The sequence below is a fragment of the Cyanistes caeruleus genome, chromosome 5, assembly GCF_971803275.1.
Source record: "Cyanistes caeruleus chromosome 5, bCyaCae1.hap1.1, whole genome shotgun sequence".
Taxonomy (NCBI): Eukaryota; Metazoa; Chordata; class Aves; order Passeriformes; family Paridae; genus Cyanistes; species Cyanistes caeruleus.
Genome location: NC_141705.1, coordinates 36,375,453 through 36,398,922, shown reverse-complemented (window position 1 = coordinate 36,398,922; position 23,470 = coordinate 36,375,453). Strand labels below are relative to the sequence as shown.

General features: G+C 38.3%; 1 protein-coding gene and 1 long non-coding RNA gene across 5 annotated transcripts in view; one reads left to right on the top strand and one right to left on the bottom strand.

The window, feature by feature from the left end:
- The window catches only part of LOC147653044 (uncharacterized), a 78,123-nt gene that overhangs the window by 9,074 nt on the left and 45,579 nt on the right, over window positions 1-23,470 (bottom strand). The gene's annotated exons all lie outside the window — the stretch shown is intronic.
- Window positions 1-23,470, top strand: part of GALNTL6 (polypeptide N-acetylgalactosaminyltransferase like 6) — a 424,227-nt gene that overhangs the window by 384,540 nt on the left and 16,217 nt on the right. For 3 of the 4 annotated variants that reach the window (XM_086890290.1, XM_023924965.2, XM_023924966.2), the window contains 2 exons: window positions 3,644-3,751; window positions 16,847-17,068. In XM_086890290.1, the coding sequence (XP_086746416.1) occupies window positions 3,644-3,751; window positions 16,847-17,068 (330 nt within the window). The remainder of the gene's footprint in view (window positions 1-3,643; window positions 3,752-16,846; window positions 17,069-23,470) is intronic. The other variant, XM_086890291.1, reaches the window with a different exon arrangement.

The following is a 23,470-nucleotide window of genomic DNA, read 5'->3' as shown; positions in this document are numbered from 1 at the left end:
ACCTTGATGTCTGCAGAGCTGGTGCTCTCACATACTGTTACTCCTCTGTCTGGCTCAAGTTGCACAGTAGCTTTTCCCTCTCCTTAAATCTGTTATCCCAGAGGCGCTACCACCATCACTGATGGCCTTGGACAGGGGCATGTCCATCCTGGAGCTGCCATTGACCCTGTTGAACTTGAGGGAAGCTTCTGGCAGCTTCTCACAGAAGCCACCTCTGTAGCCCCCCTGCTACCAAAACCTGGCCATGCAAACCCAATGCAATCTGTTACACTAGACATTCCTTAGGCATTGGAAATCATACCTTAACAAAAATGCTAATGGTGATTCCTTAGCCTCCTGAAGGTAGTCATCTGTATCTATACTTGTGTTATCCTTATCCATACCAATACATCTTCCATATTCTCTTTATCCCTGTTTTCCAAAACACACCTCCAAGTCTCTTAATCCCTTTCTTTATCATCATTATCATCATAATCATCATTAATTCCCTCCACAGCTGTCAATCTTGGCAGGAGATAGGCAGTAGAGGAGCATTACCACTTGTCAGTGCAGTTGTAATCTATATGAAGAACTAAAAATGTGGAATATTGCCAGTTTTCTCAGAATTTTAGAGGTGCTGGTGAGTATTGTTGAAATACCCACAGTCTTCAATTCCCAGTTTACATAGTACAGTTTTAATATTTCCTGACAGGAAATCCCACTGCACTTCCAGTAAATGATTTTGCAATTTGCAAACCCATTGACTGAAAATTTGCAGTCAGTAATCCTATTTTTCAATTTTTTTTTCATTTAGAAGAACATTCTCACTGCATGTAAAAGTTCACAGGAAAATACCGTTCTTTCTCCTTTTCTACAACTGCCAAATCTGTTCTTTTGGCTTATGTTTCAAGAAGAGTGACTGAAAAAATCTCATAAAATTTTTATATTCTTATTTTCTACAGCTTTTTCAGCCCCACTGTTGTAATGCAGTTCTCCTATTTGTAGTCCATCCCTCTTGCACAGTATGAAGAGCACCAAGTTGTCGTCTTTGCATGAAATGCTTTATATTCCTCTTCCACCAGTTTACTGTTTGTATTTCCCTTTCATTTCAATGTCTCTCACTGTTTTCTCTCTTGTTACAGACACTCAGCAGCAGTATATTTCTCAATTTGTTTTGAAACCTAATCCAAAGTCCATTCAGTACCCTCTAAATCCTTTGCATAATTTGCTATATATTTATGTTCATTTTTCCCAGTGACACATCCTCCACTGCTCAAAAATCATTAGTCTCTTACTACAGTAATTATGACTGCAGTGTAGCATATGGATTGGAATCTCAGTCTTGCATGCACAGTATTTACATTTTCCAGGTAGTTTCCAGGCTGGATTACTCATAAACCAGAGAGATAAGGTGGGGGAACCATAAGAGAAGGCAAAATTCAATTTTAAAGACAAAGAAGTAATGTGAAAAGAGAGTGATTCACCCAAAAACCCACAGGAGCTGTAGAGCAGAGCCAAAAAATACATCTGTGGCATCTAAACTCCAGTCAGGAACAAAGCCACATAACAACAGCTTAATTTCTTTTACAGCTTGTGTTAATGCCTGCTTTTTGCTTTCAACCATCCCTATAAAGTGTTTTGCAACCTTCTGTTGGAAGGAGCCATATAAAGATAAATTGTGAGATAGTCTCTAGTTGACACATAAACTACTCTTTTGATCTTTCCAAGCTGGAATTGTGTTATTTGGTTTCATCTTTGTTTTTTATACCTCAGCTGCAGACCAGATTCATTGCTTTTTTAAGAAGGAGACATTAACGATCCTGAGAGTTTCATTGCTTCTGATATAATTTTGCCAAATGTCCCACACCACCTAAATTTCTTTCATGGCATTCTGGAGGTCTGTAATACTTAATGCAGAAGTCATTCTCCAATTTCTTGTATTTAGTGCATGTGACATAAAAATGCACATTTTAAAGACAAAGTTGCCAGAATTGATCTTCTCAGGAAAATATAAAAAATGCTTTTAATACCATTCTGAAGCCAAAAGATAAACAGGAACAGCTGCTAAGTGTCCTTCAAGGCAGCCCAAGATTCATTTCAATTACCCTGCACTGCATACCTCAGGTGCAGCAAAGCATTTACAGGTTTTATATCTATCAAATATAAGCCTAACACAGTGTTATGTCCTCCTGCTTGTTATTGCCTCAGCATATCTGACTGGGGTTTCTTTTTTTTAAAACTGTTACCCTACTGCTTTAGAGGAAATGCAATATACATCTACTGCAGCTCTCATTGCCTCAGTTAAAGTAATGCTGGACTATATATATTTTATATATATATATATAATTTCTTCTTTCTTGTCTTTTAAATTTGTCCTGGGACTGACCTTTGAGTCACACTGCTACGCTGTCCATTCTTCAAAGGCTAAGAAGCTTTGATTAATCATGCTAATAATTTGTCTAGGCTTTGAAATGACACCTCCATTTAAAAAGCAAGAACAAATAGTAAACATAGGTCTGTGCTTTCATTGGTGTGCTGGGTTGTTTGAAGACAGCCACAGACAGGACATTCCCACTTGAAAGAAGTACAAATGGTGTAACATACAAAGGAAATATTTTTAGAAAAGTGAATAACATTATTTTAACTCTCTTGTTTTTATGGTATTTTACTATGTTTATGCACATTTTCCAGTGAATTTCCTGCTGTCAGATGAAACAGGTGAGGATTTAAAGGCTTAATTAAGAAGCAGATTTTATGAAGTGTTTATTTTAAAAGAAAATGATCCTCATGTCCTCATGGCATGACTACCTGCAAGATTGCTCTGGGTGGTAATAAGCTCTTTTGGCATGGAGACAGATCTTTCATTTGGGTCACTATTCCCAATGCAGTAAATTTCCTCCCTGGGAAGGACTGTGCTTACTAGGAGAGCAGATGACATGTCCAGAGGCACCTACCCAGAGCTCCTACACCTTAGTCAATTCTGTGATGGGAGCTAGTGAGCAGCAGCTTCCTGAGTAGCTCTCAACTCCACCTGATTGCACATCAGTGAAAGCCTCACTTTCACTGGTTTCAAGCTTTCCTTAGACATTTACATTAGTGTATTTAAGTTTGCTCTGTAATGAGGTTAGATCCTCAAACATTTCATTATCTGGTCTCAGTTGGATGCCATGGCTAACTGCTAAGGGACTGTAAGCGCTGACACAAAAATGATCCATAAGAAGCAGCTACCTAAATCACTTTGTAATTCAATCCTTCACTCTAACCCCTATTTTCTCCATTCACAGTATGAATAGCACAGTCAGTCAGGGGCTGAATTCCAGGACCAGGCAGATATACCCACTTTAACACAAACAGCCAAGCACAATGAAAGCAGCTGAACTTAAACTCCCTTCCAACCCAAACTATTCTATTTCTATTTCTATTTCTATGTATTTTATCATTCTCTTTTGAACATACTCTGCTTTTGCACAGTGAGATTTTGGATGGGAGAGTCTGCCACATTACTATATCCCAGTTAGCAGCATGCCAAGAGGGCCACCATGACTGTAGGAGGGGTCAGCACAGAATGATACGTTATTTTCACATATCCATTAGTTAAACTGCTTTCTTTGCCTCATTTGTTTACAGTAATCATTCTTTCATTTGCTTTCTGTCTGCTTTCCAGGTGTGGATGTGTGGAGGTGGCATGTATGATGTTCCATGCTCTCGAGTTGGGCATATCTACAGAAAATATGTCCCGTATAAAGTCCCTTCTGGAACCAGCCTGGCACGGGTGAGTAATTGGGTCTTAATGTTTTTCATTTTCATTCATTATCAGTCTCTTCATTCCTTGTGAACCAGTTTCCAGTAAACTATTAAAATGGAAAATGAATGTTTCTTTATTTTTCTGAAATGAGATGTGCAATTACTGCAGTTATTCTGCCTTTCAGAGATAAGATTGCCAAGAATAAAATGGAAGCTTAAAATTACAGGGCTGGACGTCTCGGCACAGAAGCACGTTTCATTCTGATTCAAAAGAACCTAGGAATAACCTAAGGCTTGTGGTTCTCAAATTGCACAGTGTTGTCAGTCATAGTTTTTATATGCAGGACCAATTTGAATGCACATTTTCTTATCAGTCAGCAGAACAGGCAGAATCTCACGGAAGGGATGTTTTCTGAGGCAAAAGGACTAAGTAACAATTATTTGAGCAACTGTCTGATTATTGTGTAAAATCTGGTTGTGAAATACAGCCAGCTTGGAGCTGTGAGAGTGAGAAATTGCAAGACCTCTAGACATTTCTCAAAGACTACTGAACATTCATATCCATGAGGGGCTTTTCACTCAAGAGAGAATGTTCTGTAACTTTCTGGAGATGTTCACAGGATGTCAAAAGAACGGAGATGAAGGGCACAGATGTAGCTTCCAGGAAGATACTAGTATTTATTCATGCTTGAGTTTAATCTTTTCTGGTTTAGAGGATTATTTCTTTTTAATAAAATGGCATTAATATTAAAGTCTGCCTATTGCCAAAGGGTAATATTTTATGAATCATAGTTTTTTCTTAATAATGAAAATGTGGTATGAATAAAAGAATTAATTTATTGCTTTAAGGGAGAGATACCCTTGGTTTCAGCACCACAGGACCAGGCTTGCTGTACTGACTGCAGCAGAAAAAAAAGGCTGCCTGTGCTGCCTGACAGCTGGCTAGACAGAAAGAAGAATTTGCCTTAAAAGGGCATCAGTGTAGACACTGTGACACATAATTCAGTAATGGGATTAGTGGTGGGAGAAAAACCTATATTGACTAAATTGTCAGATTAATATCTTCCCCAAGCATAGCTCTGTGTCCTCTCAGAGTTGCCCCATCCAGATTTTTGGACTGCCTGAATGAAACTGCTTCATTTATGATATTCCCTGCAAAAAAATCATACACAACTGGAAATAAGAAATTCAAATCTCAGTCTCTGTTTCCTTCTGTTACAGCACATAGTATCTCATTAGAGAATATGCTGTCTCGTGCACTACCTGTAGGAGCGAAATACAGTAGTTTCTGTTTGTACTACTGGCATCTTGCACAGTTCAGCATTTAACTGACTTTTATGGTGGCAGTGTGAATGCCTACAACCATCAGGTAGACACCAGGAGGCCTGCAGCCTCCCTGTACTATTTATTTTAGCTCGATGTCAATTAATCACTCATGAAATATTACTGAAAAGCATTTCCAGTTATAAAACTGATATCTCTGCCCACGCACAGACTGATCCCTGTAACTTGTGGGAAAAGATGGATTTTATCATTCCATTCAAAAAGTGGACCGTTTTTTCTGTGTTGTGACAGTCCAAAACATGATGCTTAGGTAAATTTGTGACACACAGTTATGAATTCTCAGATTCACAGCTTCTTTCCAGTACAGTATTCTTTGCATTGCATCAAGGCTAACGAGACCACAATAGCATCTATATGTTTTGGTGGTTTGGGCTATTTCAATAACTAGCCAAGGAAGAGAATTTTGTCCATGACCCATCATATTCTGTGTAATTTTAAATCTGAAAATATTCTCTTTTACTCATCCTTGCCAGAAAAAGACAATCCAGGACAGATTAATCTTCAGTGTGACAGCCCCAAATGGAACTGTTAGCCAAGATAATATTAGGCAACTGTTCACAGGAGTGGCCTGGATATTTCAACTGTCTTTGCTTTATCCTCCAAATGTTATATTATCCAAAGATTATAATCTATACTTTATGAGTTTTTTATCTAAAACTTCCTTCCAGTTCAAATATATAATGAATTACACTCTCAAGAATATCTGGAAATATTATCCCTACTGCCAAAAGAAGTACTTTTCATTACTAAGTAGTTTCTACGAAGATTTTTACTAATCCTTTTCCACTTTCTGCTGTTTAAAGGAGCGTGCCAGAGATGCAGTTCACAAAGGAAAGAGCTCTAGAAAGCCCAGCTCCAATTCTATAAATGATTACAAGAGGCCTTCGTTAATCAAGGGGGAATTTTCCCTTGTGCAGATACTGCATAAAAGGTTGACAAATTTTCCCGTTCTATTCCCCAGCACCAGCACAAGGGAAATGGCGACTGGAATTGGGAAGAGAACAGAGCTTCCAGACAAATTCAGACATAGCCCAAATCATGCCATGGGTTTCCTTACAAGCTGTTTCAGCTTATGTTTATCCTTAAAACATAATCTTTAAAGTGAGCATTTTACTTTCTCCTGGGATTTCACCTCTCTTTATCTTTTAGCAGTGAGTTTTAACACACAGTTTTGGCCAGCAATGCAGCACTTGACCAACCTCAATATCTGTTTAGAGAGCTGCAACCGGCTCTGAAAATCACGTATGCCTTAATAAATCAGAAACCTATTAAAAACTTTGTTGCACCTCCCCATCACTAAATAATCATTATTGTACCACACACAATAGAATGGATTATGACATCAATTTTCTGTCTTATCTATCACTCAAGATCTGGAAAGTTTATGCATATTGGTTGCTGCCACATCCCACATTAATTGAAAAGCATACACAAATAAGACAGTCAGTAATATTGCTTGGTGATGCAGAGCAAAATTAAAGGAAGCCATAAACATGCATGATAGATTTATAAACAAGTTCTGACAATCAACTGTAGATAAAAAGACTGAATATATTTTGTCTGAAGATGTCTTAAGATATTGCTGCTTGCTGAAAGCAGTCAGTGTAAAATTTACAGGCAATTGCACATAAAGAAATATTAATAGGCATGCAGACGTCAACACTGATTCCACTTTATAACCTGGAAGCAACACATAATTCATATTTCCAACACATAATTCAGTCATTCCAAACCTGTCAATCTCTGCACAAAACTGCAGTAAATAATAACTAATTTTGCCTGTTTGTTTTAGGTAAGGCGTGTTTAGAAAGAAAACCCTCAGATCTTAAAAACTGCTGAATTGTTTTACTGGATTATTTTAGTTGCTTTTTGTATTTCTGATTGTTGCTTCCCTTTTAACAATTCTAGCTAAGCCATTTACTTTTAGCCAGTTACCTATGAAATTAGACTTCAGAATATTCTTAGCATTTTCTTCTAGGTGTATCTCAATTTATTATTTTCTTTCTTTAATTTTCTATTTGTGGTTTTATGTAAAAAAAAAAAAGCTGTAAGAAATATATCAATAAAATCTCACTGTTCCATAGGATATGCAGATGAACTAAGTTTCAAAATATATCTACAGAATTTCTTCATTTTGCAGGTATTTTACACAGCATTTTAGGATTAACTATCGAACATTATCCCATCAGGCCTTTTTGAAGGGAAGGGCAATCCCACTGAAATTCTAATTGGATGCTAACCCAGCAGGGTGGTGAATCCTAAGTTTAAGTTGAATTCCTCCCTGCCTGCCAGGACATGGGATCCCACAGTACGGTGATCCTCTGGCACATCAGGCACAAGCACAATGACATTTCTCTCATTACATTACTCTCTGAATTGGAACTTGCACAAATTTGGGTTCAGAATTTTAGCTGGTAAAGGTGGGCTCAGATTCCCACCTGAACCATTGTCTCAGCCTTTTTCTCTGGCTTTAAAAGGGATCCTCAAAGAAAATTGTTTAAACTATATCATTTGGTGCTCTTGCCACATATGCAATTTTTTCAGTTTCCTTTAATATAATGACTGTTTGGGTTTATTTTTTTCCATCTGCAAAGAATATTTTGGAGTTTCTTAAAGTAGTCCATGAATGTTTTATATTTACCTAAAATTTAAAATTTATATAAAATTTGTATAAACATATATTTATATGTTTTATATTTATTCTTTTTCCAGGCAGATTAAAGAATCAGGACAATCAGTTAGGTGATGGCTACATTTTCTCATGACCAGGATGTGAATGGATAGATGTGGCATTCTGTTCAGGGAGCACTGCTGACACTTTTGTCATCACCTATGTAGCATAAAAACCGTAGCCAAAAGTCAGTCATGTTTCAGCAACCAGCCACAGTAAGCAGGTGCAACATCAGCTTAGAATAGGCACATTATTTAGGAATCAAGCAAGAATCACCTTCTTAGAACAGCACTGCTATAATATATGAGAACTATGATTATTACACAATACAGTTATGTTCCACTGTAATATTTTCATTAAGAGATTTATAAATTCATCATTAAAATTAATTAAACTAAGATCTCAAACATAGTACTTACCAAAGAAAATATTTAAATTATTATGCTTGACTTTGATAAGGCTTTTGGCACGGTCTCACACAATATCCTCATAGGCAAACTCAAGGAGAATTGGTTAGATGGATGGACAGTGAGTTGGATAGAGGGCTGACTCTTGGAGAAAGCATGGCAGATCCCAGAGGGCTGTAATCAGTAGCACAGGGTCTAGTTGGATACCTGTCACTGGGCCCAGTATTATTTAAGCTATTCATTCATTCAAAATTACTAGAATGAAGAGGCACTTGAGTGTCTCCTCAGCAGGTTCACTGATGACACAAAGCTGGGAGGAGTGGTCGATAGCCCAGAGGGCTCTGCAGCCCTTCAGAGGGACCTTGGCAGGTTGGAGAGGTGGGCAGAGAGGAACCAGCTGAAGTTCAGCAAAGGCAACTGCAAAGTGTCCTGTACCTATGGAGGGAATAACCACAGGCACCAGACAGGCTGGGGCTGATCTGCTGGAAAGCAGCTCTGTGGAGAAGGACCTGGGGGTTCTGGTTGACACCAAGCTGTCCGTAAGTCAGAATGTGACTTGTGGTCAAGAGGCCAATGGTGACCTGGGGTGCATTAGGAAGAGCATTCCAGCAAGTCAAGGGAGGTGATCCTGCCCCTCTACTCAGTCCTGGCGAGTCCTCACATAGAGTGCAGTGTGTCCAGTTCTGGGCTCCTTAGAACTAGAGAGACATGGAGCTTCTGGAGATAGCAATAGAGATGATGAATGAACTGGAGCATCTCTCTTGCAAGGAAAGGCTGAGGGAGCTGAGTCTATTCAGCCTTGAGAAGGGACAACTGAGAGGGGACCTCATCAATGTCTGTCAGTATCTGAAGGGAGGGTACCAAGAGGATGGAGCCAGGCTCTGCTCAGTGGTGCCAAGCAATAGGACAAGAGGCAATGGGCAGAAGCTGATGCACAGGAAGTCCCACCTTCTTGTAAAGAATTTGAGGAAGAACTTCTTTACTGTTTGAATGAGCAACAGAACAGATTGTCCAGGGAGGTTGTGGAGTCTCCCCCACTGGACATGTTCAAGACCCATCTGGAGACAACCCTGTGCCATGTGCTCTGGGATGAGCAGGGAGACTGGACCAGATGACCCACCGCGGTCCCTGCCAGTATTACCCATTTTGTGATTCCTTGATCTTCTAATCTTAAAAAAAAGGCAAATTAATTTTTGGTTTTTTGTTTGTTTTTTTTTTATGTTTGCTCCAATCTGAATAGAAGTTTTGCTTTACATTAATGACTGCAATTGATAGACAGCTTAGCTGTCCAAAAAAATCACAAAGAAGATGGAGAACTAGATATTCTTGGACAATAACTACATCAAAGTGGTGGTAGCCACTTGTCAGGATTTACTCCACAGGCTAGCACTGGAACTGAAGTTACAAGGCTAAATAAATCTGTTAGGAGTCAAACCCTGGAATTCTTCCCGGCTCAGCTGCAGGGATAGGCTATAGTCTGTATGCAAGCATGGCAGCAGCCAGCAAATCTGTGGAGATGTTCCTGTAGTGTCATTCTGTGTTCCACGGCTTCCTCACAGCCACAGAGCTGGGGCAGGCAGCATCCTCACTATGACTAGAAACATCTCTGCCCCCAAATTTTGTAGGTTGGCCTCATGTGAGCAAGATCCAATGCATGGATCTTAAATTATTATTTTTGTGTACCTGGTGGAGATGCAGACTTTTATAGAGAGAATGAAATCCTTTTTGTTTTCAGATGACGTCTGTAGAATTTCAATTCTAGGTATTTGCAGACAACTGGCTGAAAATAAATAGGCTCTTGCCTCTCTGCCAGCTGTGCTAACTCGTAGATTTATTTATATACCACACCAGCTTTGTCACCTAGTTAGAATGCTGTCTTCCATGCAGATGCATTTCTTTTATGCCTGCAGACATCTCTTTGTTTGGTTGGGTTTTGCTCGTTCTTGGGGTTTTTTACATAAATATTTCTGATATGAAACCTAGTTAAGTTTTAGACCTAGTTATGTGTAAAGAACCAAAATAAGATACCCAAGAAGGGGAAATATTGACAAACAGTAGCACTGTGTAAATTAAAAGGGAGTTAGGGAAGAAGGGGAAAGGTATGAAACCCTCCATTGAGGATTAACTGATGTGGGCAGGGTAAAGTATTGAAACCTGAACATCACTAGACTGTGGTTATTGTCCAGGAAATGTTTTATTGTTTTTCTGCTGTAGAAATACACAGAAATTGTAAATGTGTTCTGACACTGATGGAAGGGCCTTTGCACAAAATTGAGGGTATTGTTTTTCTCCTCGTGAGCGCTCTGGAGTTTTGTACCCTGCTGCTTCTGGCATATTAATCCATACTTATTGGATGAGCTTCTCCAGTCATACTTTGTTCTTTTCTCTGTGCTGATTCATTGTAACATTATGCTACCCATATTCCAGAGGACCATAGAGTTGTCTTGACTGAGTAGATCCCAATGCACTTTTTAAATACATTTTGTACAAAACAAACTGTGTATTATATTATTTCCAGCCAAATTAAATGCAGCTGCTTTTAGAAGTAAACAGGACACTCATTTTGAAGTAGCAACAATACCGTGCTTCACAAAATAAAAATAAAAAAATTTAAATTAGTAAAATGATAGAGGTGAGGTAAAAATAATCCCACTAGAATTTTACTAGTGAGAAGAGATAAATATGTCAGTTGTTGCCAAGATTGTTGTGTTATTCTTGGCAAGTAAACAGTAATATTCCCTCTTGCATTTCACAACCAAAATACAGTTGGGCCTCAGACATGCTGTGGAGATTCATATTTGATTGGTGTAATTGAAAGTGATTTTGATGTCCTGGCTTATGTGACAAATACCAACTGGTAACATCTAGCTTCCTGGAAAATGTTCCAATTAAATGCAGGACAATAGGATCTCATTACAGGTTTCAAATGTTCCAACAGTAGTTTAATATTGGCAAAAGTAAAGTCTATTGATTGAGATCAGGGCCAGTTTCATTCAGTGAGATAGACACAAAAGAAGAAAAAACAGGTTATGCAGGTGAAATGAAACAAATAGAACCATTGTGCTCCTTTAGTGACACTTGATAAAAATCTTTAGAACATCTGGAGAAACTAAGAACAGGAATTAAATTGTTGTATTGGTCCAACTGCTGCATCCAAAATGTTAATTTGAAAAGATGCATCTAGAGAATGGAGGTGTGCTGACTTGCAGTATAGCTCAGGAGCTCTCTTAGGAGTGCTGTCATCTCAAGCCAGCACACCAGCCACGGTGACAAAATGAGGAACTGCCCCTCTCATATAAGGGACTAATCCAGTTAAACTTTGCTTGAAGCTAATATTTATAGACCCATGCTTTGACATGTCTCTGTCTCACCCTGCTGTTCCATTCTCATGGCCAGTGTCTGCGTTCTTCTCACTGAGTAATATCACGTCTCTTGAAAATGACAGGTGATCTTACACACTTAAAAAAAGGACAGTCACTCAATCACAGAGATGTATCTGCTTTACTCACTGAACAAAATGGCCCGTGAAAAATTTTCTTTTTTCAAGTGCAGAAGTCCTCATTTGTCTCTCTCCAGTCAAGTTGATTTAAACTCTTTTACTGAAGTCTGCTGTGCTGGCTTTGGCCGGGATCGAGATAATTTTCTTGAGAATAGTTAGTATGGGGCTGTGTTTTGGATTAGTGCTGGAAACTCTTATCAGTGTAGAGATGTTTTCCTTATTGCTGAGCAGGGCTTGCACTAGGTCAAGGCCTTTTCTGCTCCTCACACCATCCCCCAGCAATCAGGGGGAGGAGCTGGCAAGAGACACAGCCAGAACAGCTGATCCCAACTGACCACAGGGATATTCCAGACCATATATCAGGCTCAGTATATAAATCTGAGGAAGAAGGAGGAAGAGATGGCATTTAGAGTGATGGTGTTTGTCCTCTCAAGTCACCATTAGGCGTGATGGAGCCCTCCTTTCCTGGAGATGGCTGAACACCTGCCTGCCCATGGGAAGTGTTGAATTGCTTTGTTTGTGTGCACAGTTTTTACTTTCCCTGTTAAATTCTATTTATCTCAACTCTTGAGTTCTCTCACTTCCATTCTGTGGATTCTCTCTCCCACCCCCTTAAGGAGGACTGAGTATGTGGCTGTGTGGTGCTTACTTGTCAGCTGAGGTTAAACCATGACATCCATGTGTCAGTGACATTGTAACTTAATGTCTTGTAGACTATTATTGGGTAAAACTACAAAGTAAAATCAGTGACTTCATATAAACTTAAAAAAAACTTGTCTAAATGTAAGCCTAGTGGTAAAGAATTTACCAGAGAGTAAAATTGTAACAGTGATTAAAATTACATCAAGAATGCATAAATGAGCAACTGATGACAGCTGATGATTCAGTGTGGTTGCTGTCACTGTTGTATTCATCTCACAGGGTTTTTTGTGACTGCTGCTACAACCTAACATATAGAAATATGCATCTACTGAAAATACCACTGGGACTGACTCATACAGAAACTTTTCACTGAAAATGACAAAAGAGAGAACAAATTGTCATTGCTCTTCTTGGATAGGTCCTGAGAAACTCCTCAGATGTCCACTTTGAATCCTTATGACTTCTTTATTTTGTGTGTCAATTCATGTAAATAATTAATAATTACTTGATCTTCATTTAATTGTTTTTATTTAATTTTTTTTTCCTTTTTTTTTTCTATGAAGAATAACCAATCTGGACATCTGTAGCCTTGCAATGAATTTGTCAACCAAGCTAAGCTCCGCCATTTTCAGCTGTAGAAACATGTTGTCAAGCATTGGAACAGGCTGCCCGGGGAAGTGGTTGAGGCACCGTCCCTGGAGGTATTTAAAAGACATGTAGATGTGGCACTTAGGGACATGGTTTAGTGGTGGACTTGGCAGTGCTGGGTTAACAGCTGAACTCAATGATCTTTGAGGTCAGTTTGAATCTAAATGATTCTATAATTCTATTTTTCATTTTTTCCTTTCCACATGCATTTACATGAGATTTTCAGATTGAATCCAAGCAAGAGCGATCTACCACAAAGATATACCAAAACTGGTTCTTCCTATAGTGATATTTGATGCCATTTGAGAAACAGGCATTTAAAGGAGTTTTCTGTAGAAGATTACATAAATAGTAACAGGAGATAGAAATCAAGAAGATTCAAATCTAATTCCTGTTGACTCTAAATTATTTGAAGATTAGTTCCACTGAAATTTAACTGTCTCATTATGATGAAAATTAAATGAGTGTTTAAATGATGCTGTAAGACGTTCACAAAACACAACCTAATCTAGTAGGCTCTTAAAGTTCTTTGACATGCAAGTTCTGTGGCAGTGTACACAGAGTAAAATCATATCAAAGTCAAATTGCTTAAAGCCTGGTTTACAGCTAGACTCTGTCAAGATCGGGTAGCTATTCAAGACCATTCCCACTCATGGGGCTTATATGACATGCTCAGATTGTATCTAGCCTCACCTAAGGGTCAAGCAAGGAGGAAGTGACAATTGTCTTTCCTATATCCATTATGTCAAACATCCACCCAGATTATGGGAATGGCAGCTCTGGAAGACTTGGACTCAAAATCACATCCTTACCTTGCAGTAAGTCATTTGATTGGTAGGCCTAAAGTGCTCAGATATGAGGGCTCTCATTTTGGTTGTGCTCCAGCTCCCTGCCATAATTTGCAGAGAAGAGTTACGATCCTAAGAGGTTCTCTGCAATTCATCATGCTGTTAGACAGCCACAGAATGAGGATTTTCAGCTTACTAGTTCACCCATGTCACCTTGGACAGCCCATGTTTTTGCTCCAGGAACATGCTGGGTTAGCGCATTCTAAATAAGAATGTAAATGATGTTTCCCTTTCCTGTGCAATGTTGCACCAAACCAGCTTTCAGTACAGCAGCTCTTCCTGACTGCATTCAATTCAAGTATGGGGAGTTCTACTAGTCTGGACACATTTCTGGTAAAAGGAAGTATGGTGATTTCTGAGCTTGCATAGTGGTAATAAGGATAAGAAATGCTAACCCAGGCTAACTGAGATCAACAAACCTCTTTAAAACTAAATTGTTTAGATGCTGAGTGCTTGCCTCAGAAACAGCTTCTCACCACTCCAGAACACAGTGTTCCTTTTGGTCATGATCATAAGTAGCCTGGAGATTTAGAGCTAGCAAATCAGGAGTTTGCATTTTTAAAACAAACTTATTGAAATTCAAAGAGCTGCCTCATAAGGGTTTGGCTTCTAATATCAATGAATAAACATAGTAAGGATAATATACAAGTTCATTACAGGTGATCTTTAGCATATGATGGAAAAAGTGGTCTTGGAAGAGCAGGGAAGCAAAGTTTTTAATAGATTTGTCCAAAGTGTCCTGCCTGATACTTGGGGAATAGTGGGAAGAACTGACTTTTTTTTTAATACAGTGTTAGATGGGTTTACACACAAACACACATGAAACCCAAATAGTTATAAAGGTGTTATTGGAAAACAAAAAGTTCTTGACTGTTGAATAAGAATTTTGAGTTAGTGACCAGGTGTAATATCGAGATTTTTGTTGGACTCATGTTTTATCAGTAACAATCATCTAAAGCAGAATGCAGTCCTTTTAGTGCAGCCAAGTAACTAAAGAAAAAAGTCTATCAGAGACTACTCTTAATACTGGTGATGTGGTGCAAGACTTAACTTGAATTTTTCTTTCCTAAGAGAATTTTTTTTATTATTTTTACTGTATTTTTACTGTATGGCTCTTTTTATAGTATGGTTTTTAGATATGAAAATAGTCTGGTAGATGAAGTGATTGCAAAAAACCATATTATAGAACAGTCCTAAATTGCATTTGCATTGTAGCAAATTAGTTATGCAGCATTGCAGTGAAAGATATGCTACAAATCACATATACTTTCATTATTTTGGCTTTTTTCTTAATGCTTCTAATAATTTATTCTTTTTTTGCCTCATGTACAAAATCTCATCACATATCATTTTCACTTGTCAGAAAATTTCTGCGTTACAGGTTTTCTGCCAGATAGGTGAGATTATAATTTAGATGATGTTCTTGATTTTTTTTGTGGTTTTCTTTGTCCTACCCAGTTTCTGTTCTTGAATTCTAGTTTCTGATAAAGTTATTTAGGTCTTCATGAAATTACAACACAAGCCAAACTTATGTGGGGCACAAGCCATTTTTTGAATAAGGATATGAGTGTTGTGAATTCCTACACTGCTTTAATGTTACTTGCTTTATCCCTGCAGGTTTAACATATTTGCTTCACAGAGAGAAAGCACATAGAAAGTTATCTTGCAGTGTCAGCTAAAACTACTTTCTTTGTTCTGTGTCTTGCTGTCTTTGTATTCAGATAAGCCTTATTAGATCAGAGACATTCAGTTTATGTGGATTAATAAAATTCAGGAGAAGAATTTTCCAATGAATCTTGAAGGCAGAGTATGAATCCAGCTTACTTAGATGCAGAGAATGTTCTGAGAAGAAACATTACCTTATGTTGATGATAAGCAGATGTATGTTGTCCTCCAGCTTATTACAGAGTGAATCTCAGCATTTTGCAGTTAGTGTTCTACAAAAAGAATATTATAAAACTTGATTGTCTTGTTTTTACAAACAAAGCAACAAGAATACCCTAGTGTCTCAATGTTATCCAGAGAGATGTTGCTTTGTTGGTGGGATAAAAGGTTATTGGGCAGCCATAGCAATACAGACTAGACCAAGCCCAAACTCCACTACAAGATCTGCATATAAATTTTTTGTGCATGGAGTTGCAGGAGGAATTTTAAGAACAAAAAATACAGCAAAAAAATGCCCCCTTCTCCATGGTAAACAACAATAAAATATATCTCGTAAGTCTACCCAGAATTTTTCTTTGCAATGCTATTTGTTTTATTTTATAATTTGAGGCAGCTAATTTAATTAATTATAATTTGAATAAATTCTTATGCAGCAAAACAGGTAATTCTGTTTCCTATAAAATGCCAACAAAAATAGACTTTGTGAAACACAGCCAGAACTGGGTTTCATGGAATGTGAATAGTCTTAGATATGTTCACAGGACAAGTGAGTGCAGAAAGCCACAGGTTGTTGTGGCTCCTATCCCAGGAAGTCTTTTTCTTCAGATCAACTCCTCTTTGCTTGCCCCCAAACATTCACTTGTAAGACCTGACCCCAAAATTTAGGTAGGAATTTCTTGGTGACTAAGCAGTATAATGACAGACTGAAATTCAGATCCTTTCAAATGCAAAGTGAAATACATCAGAAAGAAGAATTTGGACCATTCTTCCACATTAGCAGATCTGAACTAACAGGGAAAAAACAGGGACCAATGTAAGCAGCTGAAAGGAAATTTCTCTTTAATATCCATCATTAATCAAAAACCCATATGAGGAATATGCATAAAGAATGGAAAGAAGGAAAATAAGATGTTCAACAGACAGAAGACTGTCTCTCACAGAGCCAGCAGGAAAGCAGGGTACTTAATACTCTGTAGTGTTTACTCAACACTGTAATGAAGATAGCGTACGGTTACTGGAACTTTTCCAGGTTTTAAGACTGAGAAATGCGACCAGCTAAGCAGAAAAACAGTGTGCAATGCTGATTTCTTGTTTTGTTTTGTTTAAAATCTTCCCTGTTACGAATATCATTCACTCAAAACATGAAGAAATTAATGTTTACCCTTTGTGTGCCACCCAGAACCTGAAGCGAGTGGCTGAGACGTGGATGGATGAGTTTGCAGAGTACATTTACCAGCGACGGCCTGAGTACAGACATCTCTCAACTGGTGACATCTCTGCCCAGAAGGAGCTGCGCAAGCACCTTAAGTGTAAAGATTTCAAGTGGTTCATGGCTGCGGTGGCTTGGGATGTCCCCAAGTATTATCCTCCTGTTGAGCCTCCACCTGCTGCCTGGGGGGAGGTAAGGAATAGATCAAATTTAAATGAATCTAACATTTTAGATTGTGGGAAATTAAAATTATTAAATCAGAGGAAACCTGATGGTAAGTAGTGTTATTAAGGAAGTTCACAGTGGTTGAAACAATCCCTGAACTATCCATTAAAATGAGAAACTGTCATGTCTTAGAACTATAACTGTTGGTTTTGTAGCTCATTAAAACTTTGTGTGTACAGGGCATATGATGTATGCCAAATGAGGACAAGAGTGAGGAAAAAAGTATGTAGCACTCATTACTGCATGTCACAGAAGATTTTAGATTCAGAAAGTCACCTTAGTAAAAAGGAGGTCTGAAGCCACTGCTTTGGGTTTTTTGTATATCTACTGGCATATCTCCTTCTGTCCTTACAAGGACAATTGTGTGGACATGGAGTTAGGTTTGCTCACGTGTGAAATGTGACAAGCAAGGCCTGGATACTTTCCTTTGAAAACGACTGATTTTGCTCAGCTGTTCACTACATGCTGTAGGTGCTGTCATTACTGAATACCAGTAGCAGACAAATACAATATCTTCATTGATGGATGAGGGAAGAGAGAGACCACGAAAGAGAAGCCAATATCTGAGCATCAACTCCAGAGCAGGGACTGAGCAAACAGCCGGCTGCAAATTTCGACCTGTGATCAAAGATGTTCTGCAGTCAGACCTTTCTGAAGAACAGAGCTGTAGCAAGCCTTGCTTTGACAGTTTTTGTGCAGAAGAAATGAGAACATACAGAGTGCTGGGAGAGGAAATTACTTCCTTACTTGCACTGAAAAATTGCTGTGGCCTTTTGCCCCAAGAGCTGCAGCAGCTTCACGCCATGGAGAGGTCACAAACAGAGGGCTTTTTCCTCTCAGTTCATTAAGATATATAAAGAAGGCTTCACTCTTCCAGTGTATTGTGCTATTTTTTAAAAAACCATAGTCATATCTGTACTGTGAGTTCTAGCCTCCACTGATTTTTTGGGAGATGTTCTTGGGGCTATAAGAAAATTAACTTATATATTTGAAACCAGAGGATGAAGTTGAAACTTTGACCAAGACATTTGGTAAGATCAGACACAAGTCTGTATATTCCCAGTGGTATATTCGATCCATAGAGTGGTCTGTATATTCCCATAGGCTTCTAGACATAGGTACCTCTACTGTTCTCCATAATTTCTTTATAGAAAGGCAAATTACCTCATAGTGAGCTTTTTAAAATAACTTTCTCTGGTACTAACAGTCCTTAATTTTTCTTTATAGGCTATCAGTTACAGACGTTCAAAAAAACTCCAATATAGATGTCTTACTGTTTGCTACTGCTTGGCAGTAATTAATTCCTTTGTTGTTTAAGTTTCTTCTTTTTGGTCCTGATACCCAAGCTTTATGAAATTAATGTGTACTGAGAGGTAAGGAATTTATCAGTAGAAGTCAGGCTGGATCAGATTGCTGTGATTTCTACTGTGATCTTCCTTCACCATCTTTCACATTAATATATGGGTGTCCGTGGAGGACTGGGATCAGGAGATGTGTAATTTCTCTGGCCAGCTGGACAATCCTTAACTCAGTCAAAAGGGTCTAAGAGGAGGAGCTTGTGATTCATTCTTTTCACAGCAATATTAATATAATCTCTGCATAAACCCAACTATTTTTTAATTTTTCTATAAAGCAAAATCATATCAGCAGTGTGAAATCTGTGCCTTAAAAGCATTCACTAAGTTCTTAGGAAGGACGTGAAGACCAAAGATTTTCTTTTTTGTCTAAAACACACTTTCTCTAAAATAACAGGAAGAGAACTTTCAGCCCTACTTCTCTTGTTTTTTTCTGAGACTGTCACATTCCTGTGCAGTTCTAATTAATTTGTTGGCACTTGTGAGGATCTTGAAAAACCTTGAAGGTCAGTGGCTGTGAGAAGCTGAAAGAGGGAAGCAGACTGTAATGTTACTGCTTTGTAAGAATCATGCAGCTCTAGAAACCTTGCTGATTATACACACCAAAAGTCTGTGCCAACAGTGACTGTCATTTAGTACCCTCTCTGCTTCCATTTGGAAATACTTTACATCTGCTTGCCTGTGCTAGTCTGAGAAAGTAAACAATGAAGTACGCAGACAAGTTTGGCTCTAGTATTTTGATATCTAGCTAGGAAAAGCATGTGGTGTGAAAGCAGACATCTCATAAACAGACTCTGCTCAGCTCCTCTTTTTTTGAAAACACATTTATTTAAAATCTGACTCTTACATTTCTTGAAAAAATGTGTTTATGATAGAAAAGAAGGACATTTGGAAAACACAAAGCAATGTTTTTTACTACACTCATCATGGCCTTATCTCTTATGTGTGTATGTGCCTTCTGTCCTTGTAGCTGGCAGGGTGTACATACCCTTGATAATCTGTTCTGCCTTGTAACATCTGAAATATGTGCCATAGAGCATTGTAACAGCAAATCCAGACAGATTAAGGTTAGTGAGACTGTCAGTTCTGTGTTTGAGTGAGGTAACTGTACTCTTTTCCACCATGGAAAAGAAGAAAGTTTTCAATTGGGTTTTTTCCTTATTCTTTTGAATATAGTGGGAAGTCTGGTACCAGATGAAAGCAGTAATACCCATCCCATGCTCTTTCTAAGACAGAATAATTTATTTCTAATATGTATTTTAAGTCCTACTACCTAAAACAATAGGTGTGAATTGGACACGAGGTGTTTTCTTAGGAAGTACTCATGAATCTACAATCTGTGATCCAGCATGAATATATTGTGCAGGTATCACAGTTTCCAATATCTTTGAAAACACATTTTACAGTAAATAAATCACATAATATCAGACATTGTCATTTATTTTAGATTTCACTAGTTCTACAGTCAAGGTGGTGCAAAAAAAGTTGTTTTACTCAGTCAAAAGTCAAAATTCAATCTTGGTTTCACTTGCTGTTACATGAACTTCAATAATTTAATGAGAAAGTGTCTCAGTCACTGCAGCAGTGCTATGCTGTAGAACCCGAGAATACTCCTTTCTCAGCCCCACACGTATGGATTTTACAGAACTGTTTTACAGCACTGACATGAAAATGTCGCACATAAAGTCAAGTGGCACATTTGAAAAAAGATGAAAGCCTAAGAACTCACTAACTTCTCTTTTGGTTATTTTTCTTTTTTTAAAATGTGTCATCCTCATCCTTAATGAGTCAATCTGAGCCCAGCAAGTGTCATACATCTGTTGTACAAAAGGGATATAACCCCACCCTGCACAGACCAAGTGCTGCACAGCTGGACTGTTCAAATTCTTTTATCAGGATCTGTGTCACACTGAATAAGAGCCCCGTGTTTCTTCAGTGAGGTTCTTGGCAGTGCTTGACTTCTTTACCTTTGACTTTTTCTTTTTTATGGCTCACACAAAGGATATATACTTCTAAAATTACTGTGTATCAGTTGACAGGAGAAGTGGCTCATTTTTCCATATTCGATCCATAGACATTGATGGCCCTAGGGTTATCTGAGAATGTGAGCAGTGCACTAAAAGTGTCTCTAAGTGCTGCTCAAACAAAAAAAAAAAAAGTAACATAAATGAATATTGCTAATGTCTTCTAAGAGTTAAGGCCATTTTCATATTTAAGACATTAAATCAGATATAGGGAGAGTATTCTACAAACTGATTGCACAAGGTGCTTCTGTTGTTGCTGTATCCCTAGGGATTGTCCTAACACCATCTCCACAGTCATTGTTCACAGATGACCATGTTGAACCTTCAGTTGTCTTTAGATTGCTACACTTTCCCTCTTTCTGCTTTTGGCTGAGACAGTTTCATGTCATGATGAGCATGCAGGGCAGCTCCCAGAACCCCTGGGAGCTTGGCTCTCCCGCTCCACCTCACCCCTCCCTGGCTCCATGAAGGTTGAAGTGACAGCCTGGCTCCAGTGCAGGAGGGGCGAGGCTGCAGGAGCCAGGACATCAGCTACTACCTCAACAGCAAGTCTTGCAGGAACTCATTTGCCCAGGAAAAGTTGTAGAGTTTTGGAACTATCAAAGAATATTGGTCAATATAACTGCCGGGCTCTAGGATGCTGTATTCTCTATGCTTCTACACCTCATCTGCTCCCTGTAAGGACTACAGTGCCCAGAGTGAGTTAGGATGGCATTTCAAGAACTAAGTATAAATAATGACTTACAGATAGCATCCTGTGCTTCTGTCAGAATTTGTTTAATTCTGAAACAGCCTTTAATATCACCATTAACCATCCTTGTCAGTGCATACATCAAAGTCCTTGGAAGTGTGATTTTCCTGTATGCTTATCTGTGTGTACAAATGATGTCATTTAAGGCTGAGCAAAAATGTTTTGTATGTCCCTACATGTATGGCTGATAAAATCTGCCTCCTGTTCATCCCTGGTCTTGCAGTTGCACAAATAGGAATGTTGGGAACATGTTAGGAACACTAGCTATTTGTTTTTTTATTTGTAACTCATAACCTCAAAAATCCTAAATCCATTGTGCTGTGTGACTGAAGACAAAGCAGTTCAAAAGCATATTCCTGTATAAATGAGAAAAAAAAAACCAAAAAACCCCTGTGCTTCTGCTTTCCTTCCTTTGTCCATGGAAGCATCTTAGGGGATTTGCAGGCTGTGTGGTGCTGATGCTTGGCAGAATGTTCCCCGTGTCTCTGGCATGATGGCTCAGTTCAGTTTCTAGCAACTGCCAAGGCCACACAGAAGTGCTAGAGAACAAAAGCACAGACTTAACTGAAATGCCTTATTACAAAAAGAAAACAAAAAACTAGCCATGACCCCTCTGCAGCTGAAAGGATGAAACGAAAAAAGGTTGAGCTAGCATGTAAGCTGCAAAAAACACAGGAAAAGCTAACTCAAGCAAACCTTTCAGGAGCAGAGGGAAGAGGGGAGGAAATAAAGTACGTGAAACAGATTCCAGCAGTGAAAGAACTAACTGTAGCTTCAGCTTAAGCCTTTTCCAGAAATGGACTGAACACATTTTCTGCACAGTCCAAATGACAGATTGGGATGGAGCAATGCCATCAAGACAAAATTATGAAAGCCTTTTAATGCAATAAGCATAATTGGATGTGGAGTGTATTCACTGTCATTTCACAATTCTGAATCACATAAATATCCCCAATTATTAATGGCAATTGTTAGCAGTTCCATTTTAATTAACTTGCATGCTGTAAGAATTGAACTGATGTATCATTTAATTTTCTATTAACCAGAAATCTTTATCTATACAATAGAAATATAAGTACATTGAGAAATGATTGAACATTCTCCAAAAAAATTATACTCGGAGAAGGTATTTCACACGAAACTTTAAAAATATGACATTAAATTCTATTCTCTTCATTATTCTTTCCTGCCTCTTTTGCTGGTTGAAAATGAAGGTTGTTGAGAACTAATTACCTTTCATCTTTTTTACTGTGGGGCTGCCCAGTGCTGGATTTCTGTATCTGGTTGTGTGTATGAACAGCTAGTGTTTTATCTTATCTTTAGCAACTTTTATTGTATTGAAAAAAGAAAAACATATCCTAGGACTGGGCTGATCCAATTTTTTTTTAATGCTTCTCTGAGCTCTGGTGAAGGAGCAAAGGTTCTGGAGGTATTTGTTCAAACTGATGCTCCCCCATCTTTTTCCCGGTCTACAAATTTCTAAGCTAAGCAAATGCACCTCCTGAAACCTTTCCTGAGAGTGACAGTTTTTACATTTTCTCACTACCTGTTGCTTTCCCATCTGTGTAAATCTTTCTTGAATATGGTTAATAGAGTCGATTCCACACCTCCAGAATCAGAAAAAGAGCAGAGTAGCTCTGGCATGTGTCTTGCATGCCAGAAGCACAAGGATTTCCCTTCCTTGCAATGTTTTGTGCAATGCTGAGAAGTTTTCCATCCTTAGGATGTGTGTGAGGTATGCAGTGGCAATGTGTACATTTGTCCAGCATATTATGGCAACAGCAGTGACTTCTAAAGTATTTTTCAGGAAAAAGCACAAATGGCTACTCAATTGTTTCTCCATTCAGCATCTAGCTTTTTTTTTTAAAAGGATCAAAGTAGCATCCAGAATGTCAAAAAATGCTTTCTATATAGTATACATTTATAATTTGTGCATGTTTCCATGCACTTTGATTACTCAGTTTCTATTTACCTCATTCAGAGAGTAAGTTTTTTGAAGAAATCCTTTTCATTATGGGGGTGTCTAAAGGATTTTTAACTAGCCCAGCTAAGGTACTCAAGGAGAAATGTGCATGGATTTTAGAATCCATTAGGATTTTGCTCATTTTGGTGGCTGTTCAAAAATCTACTTTTCAACCCAAAGTTTCAAAGAAAATTTACATGGCAGCAGTAGTGCATAACTGGTATAATTGATAGTCACAGATTAATTATTACTCAGTTGCTTCAGCCTCAAGAACAA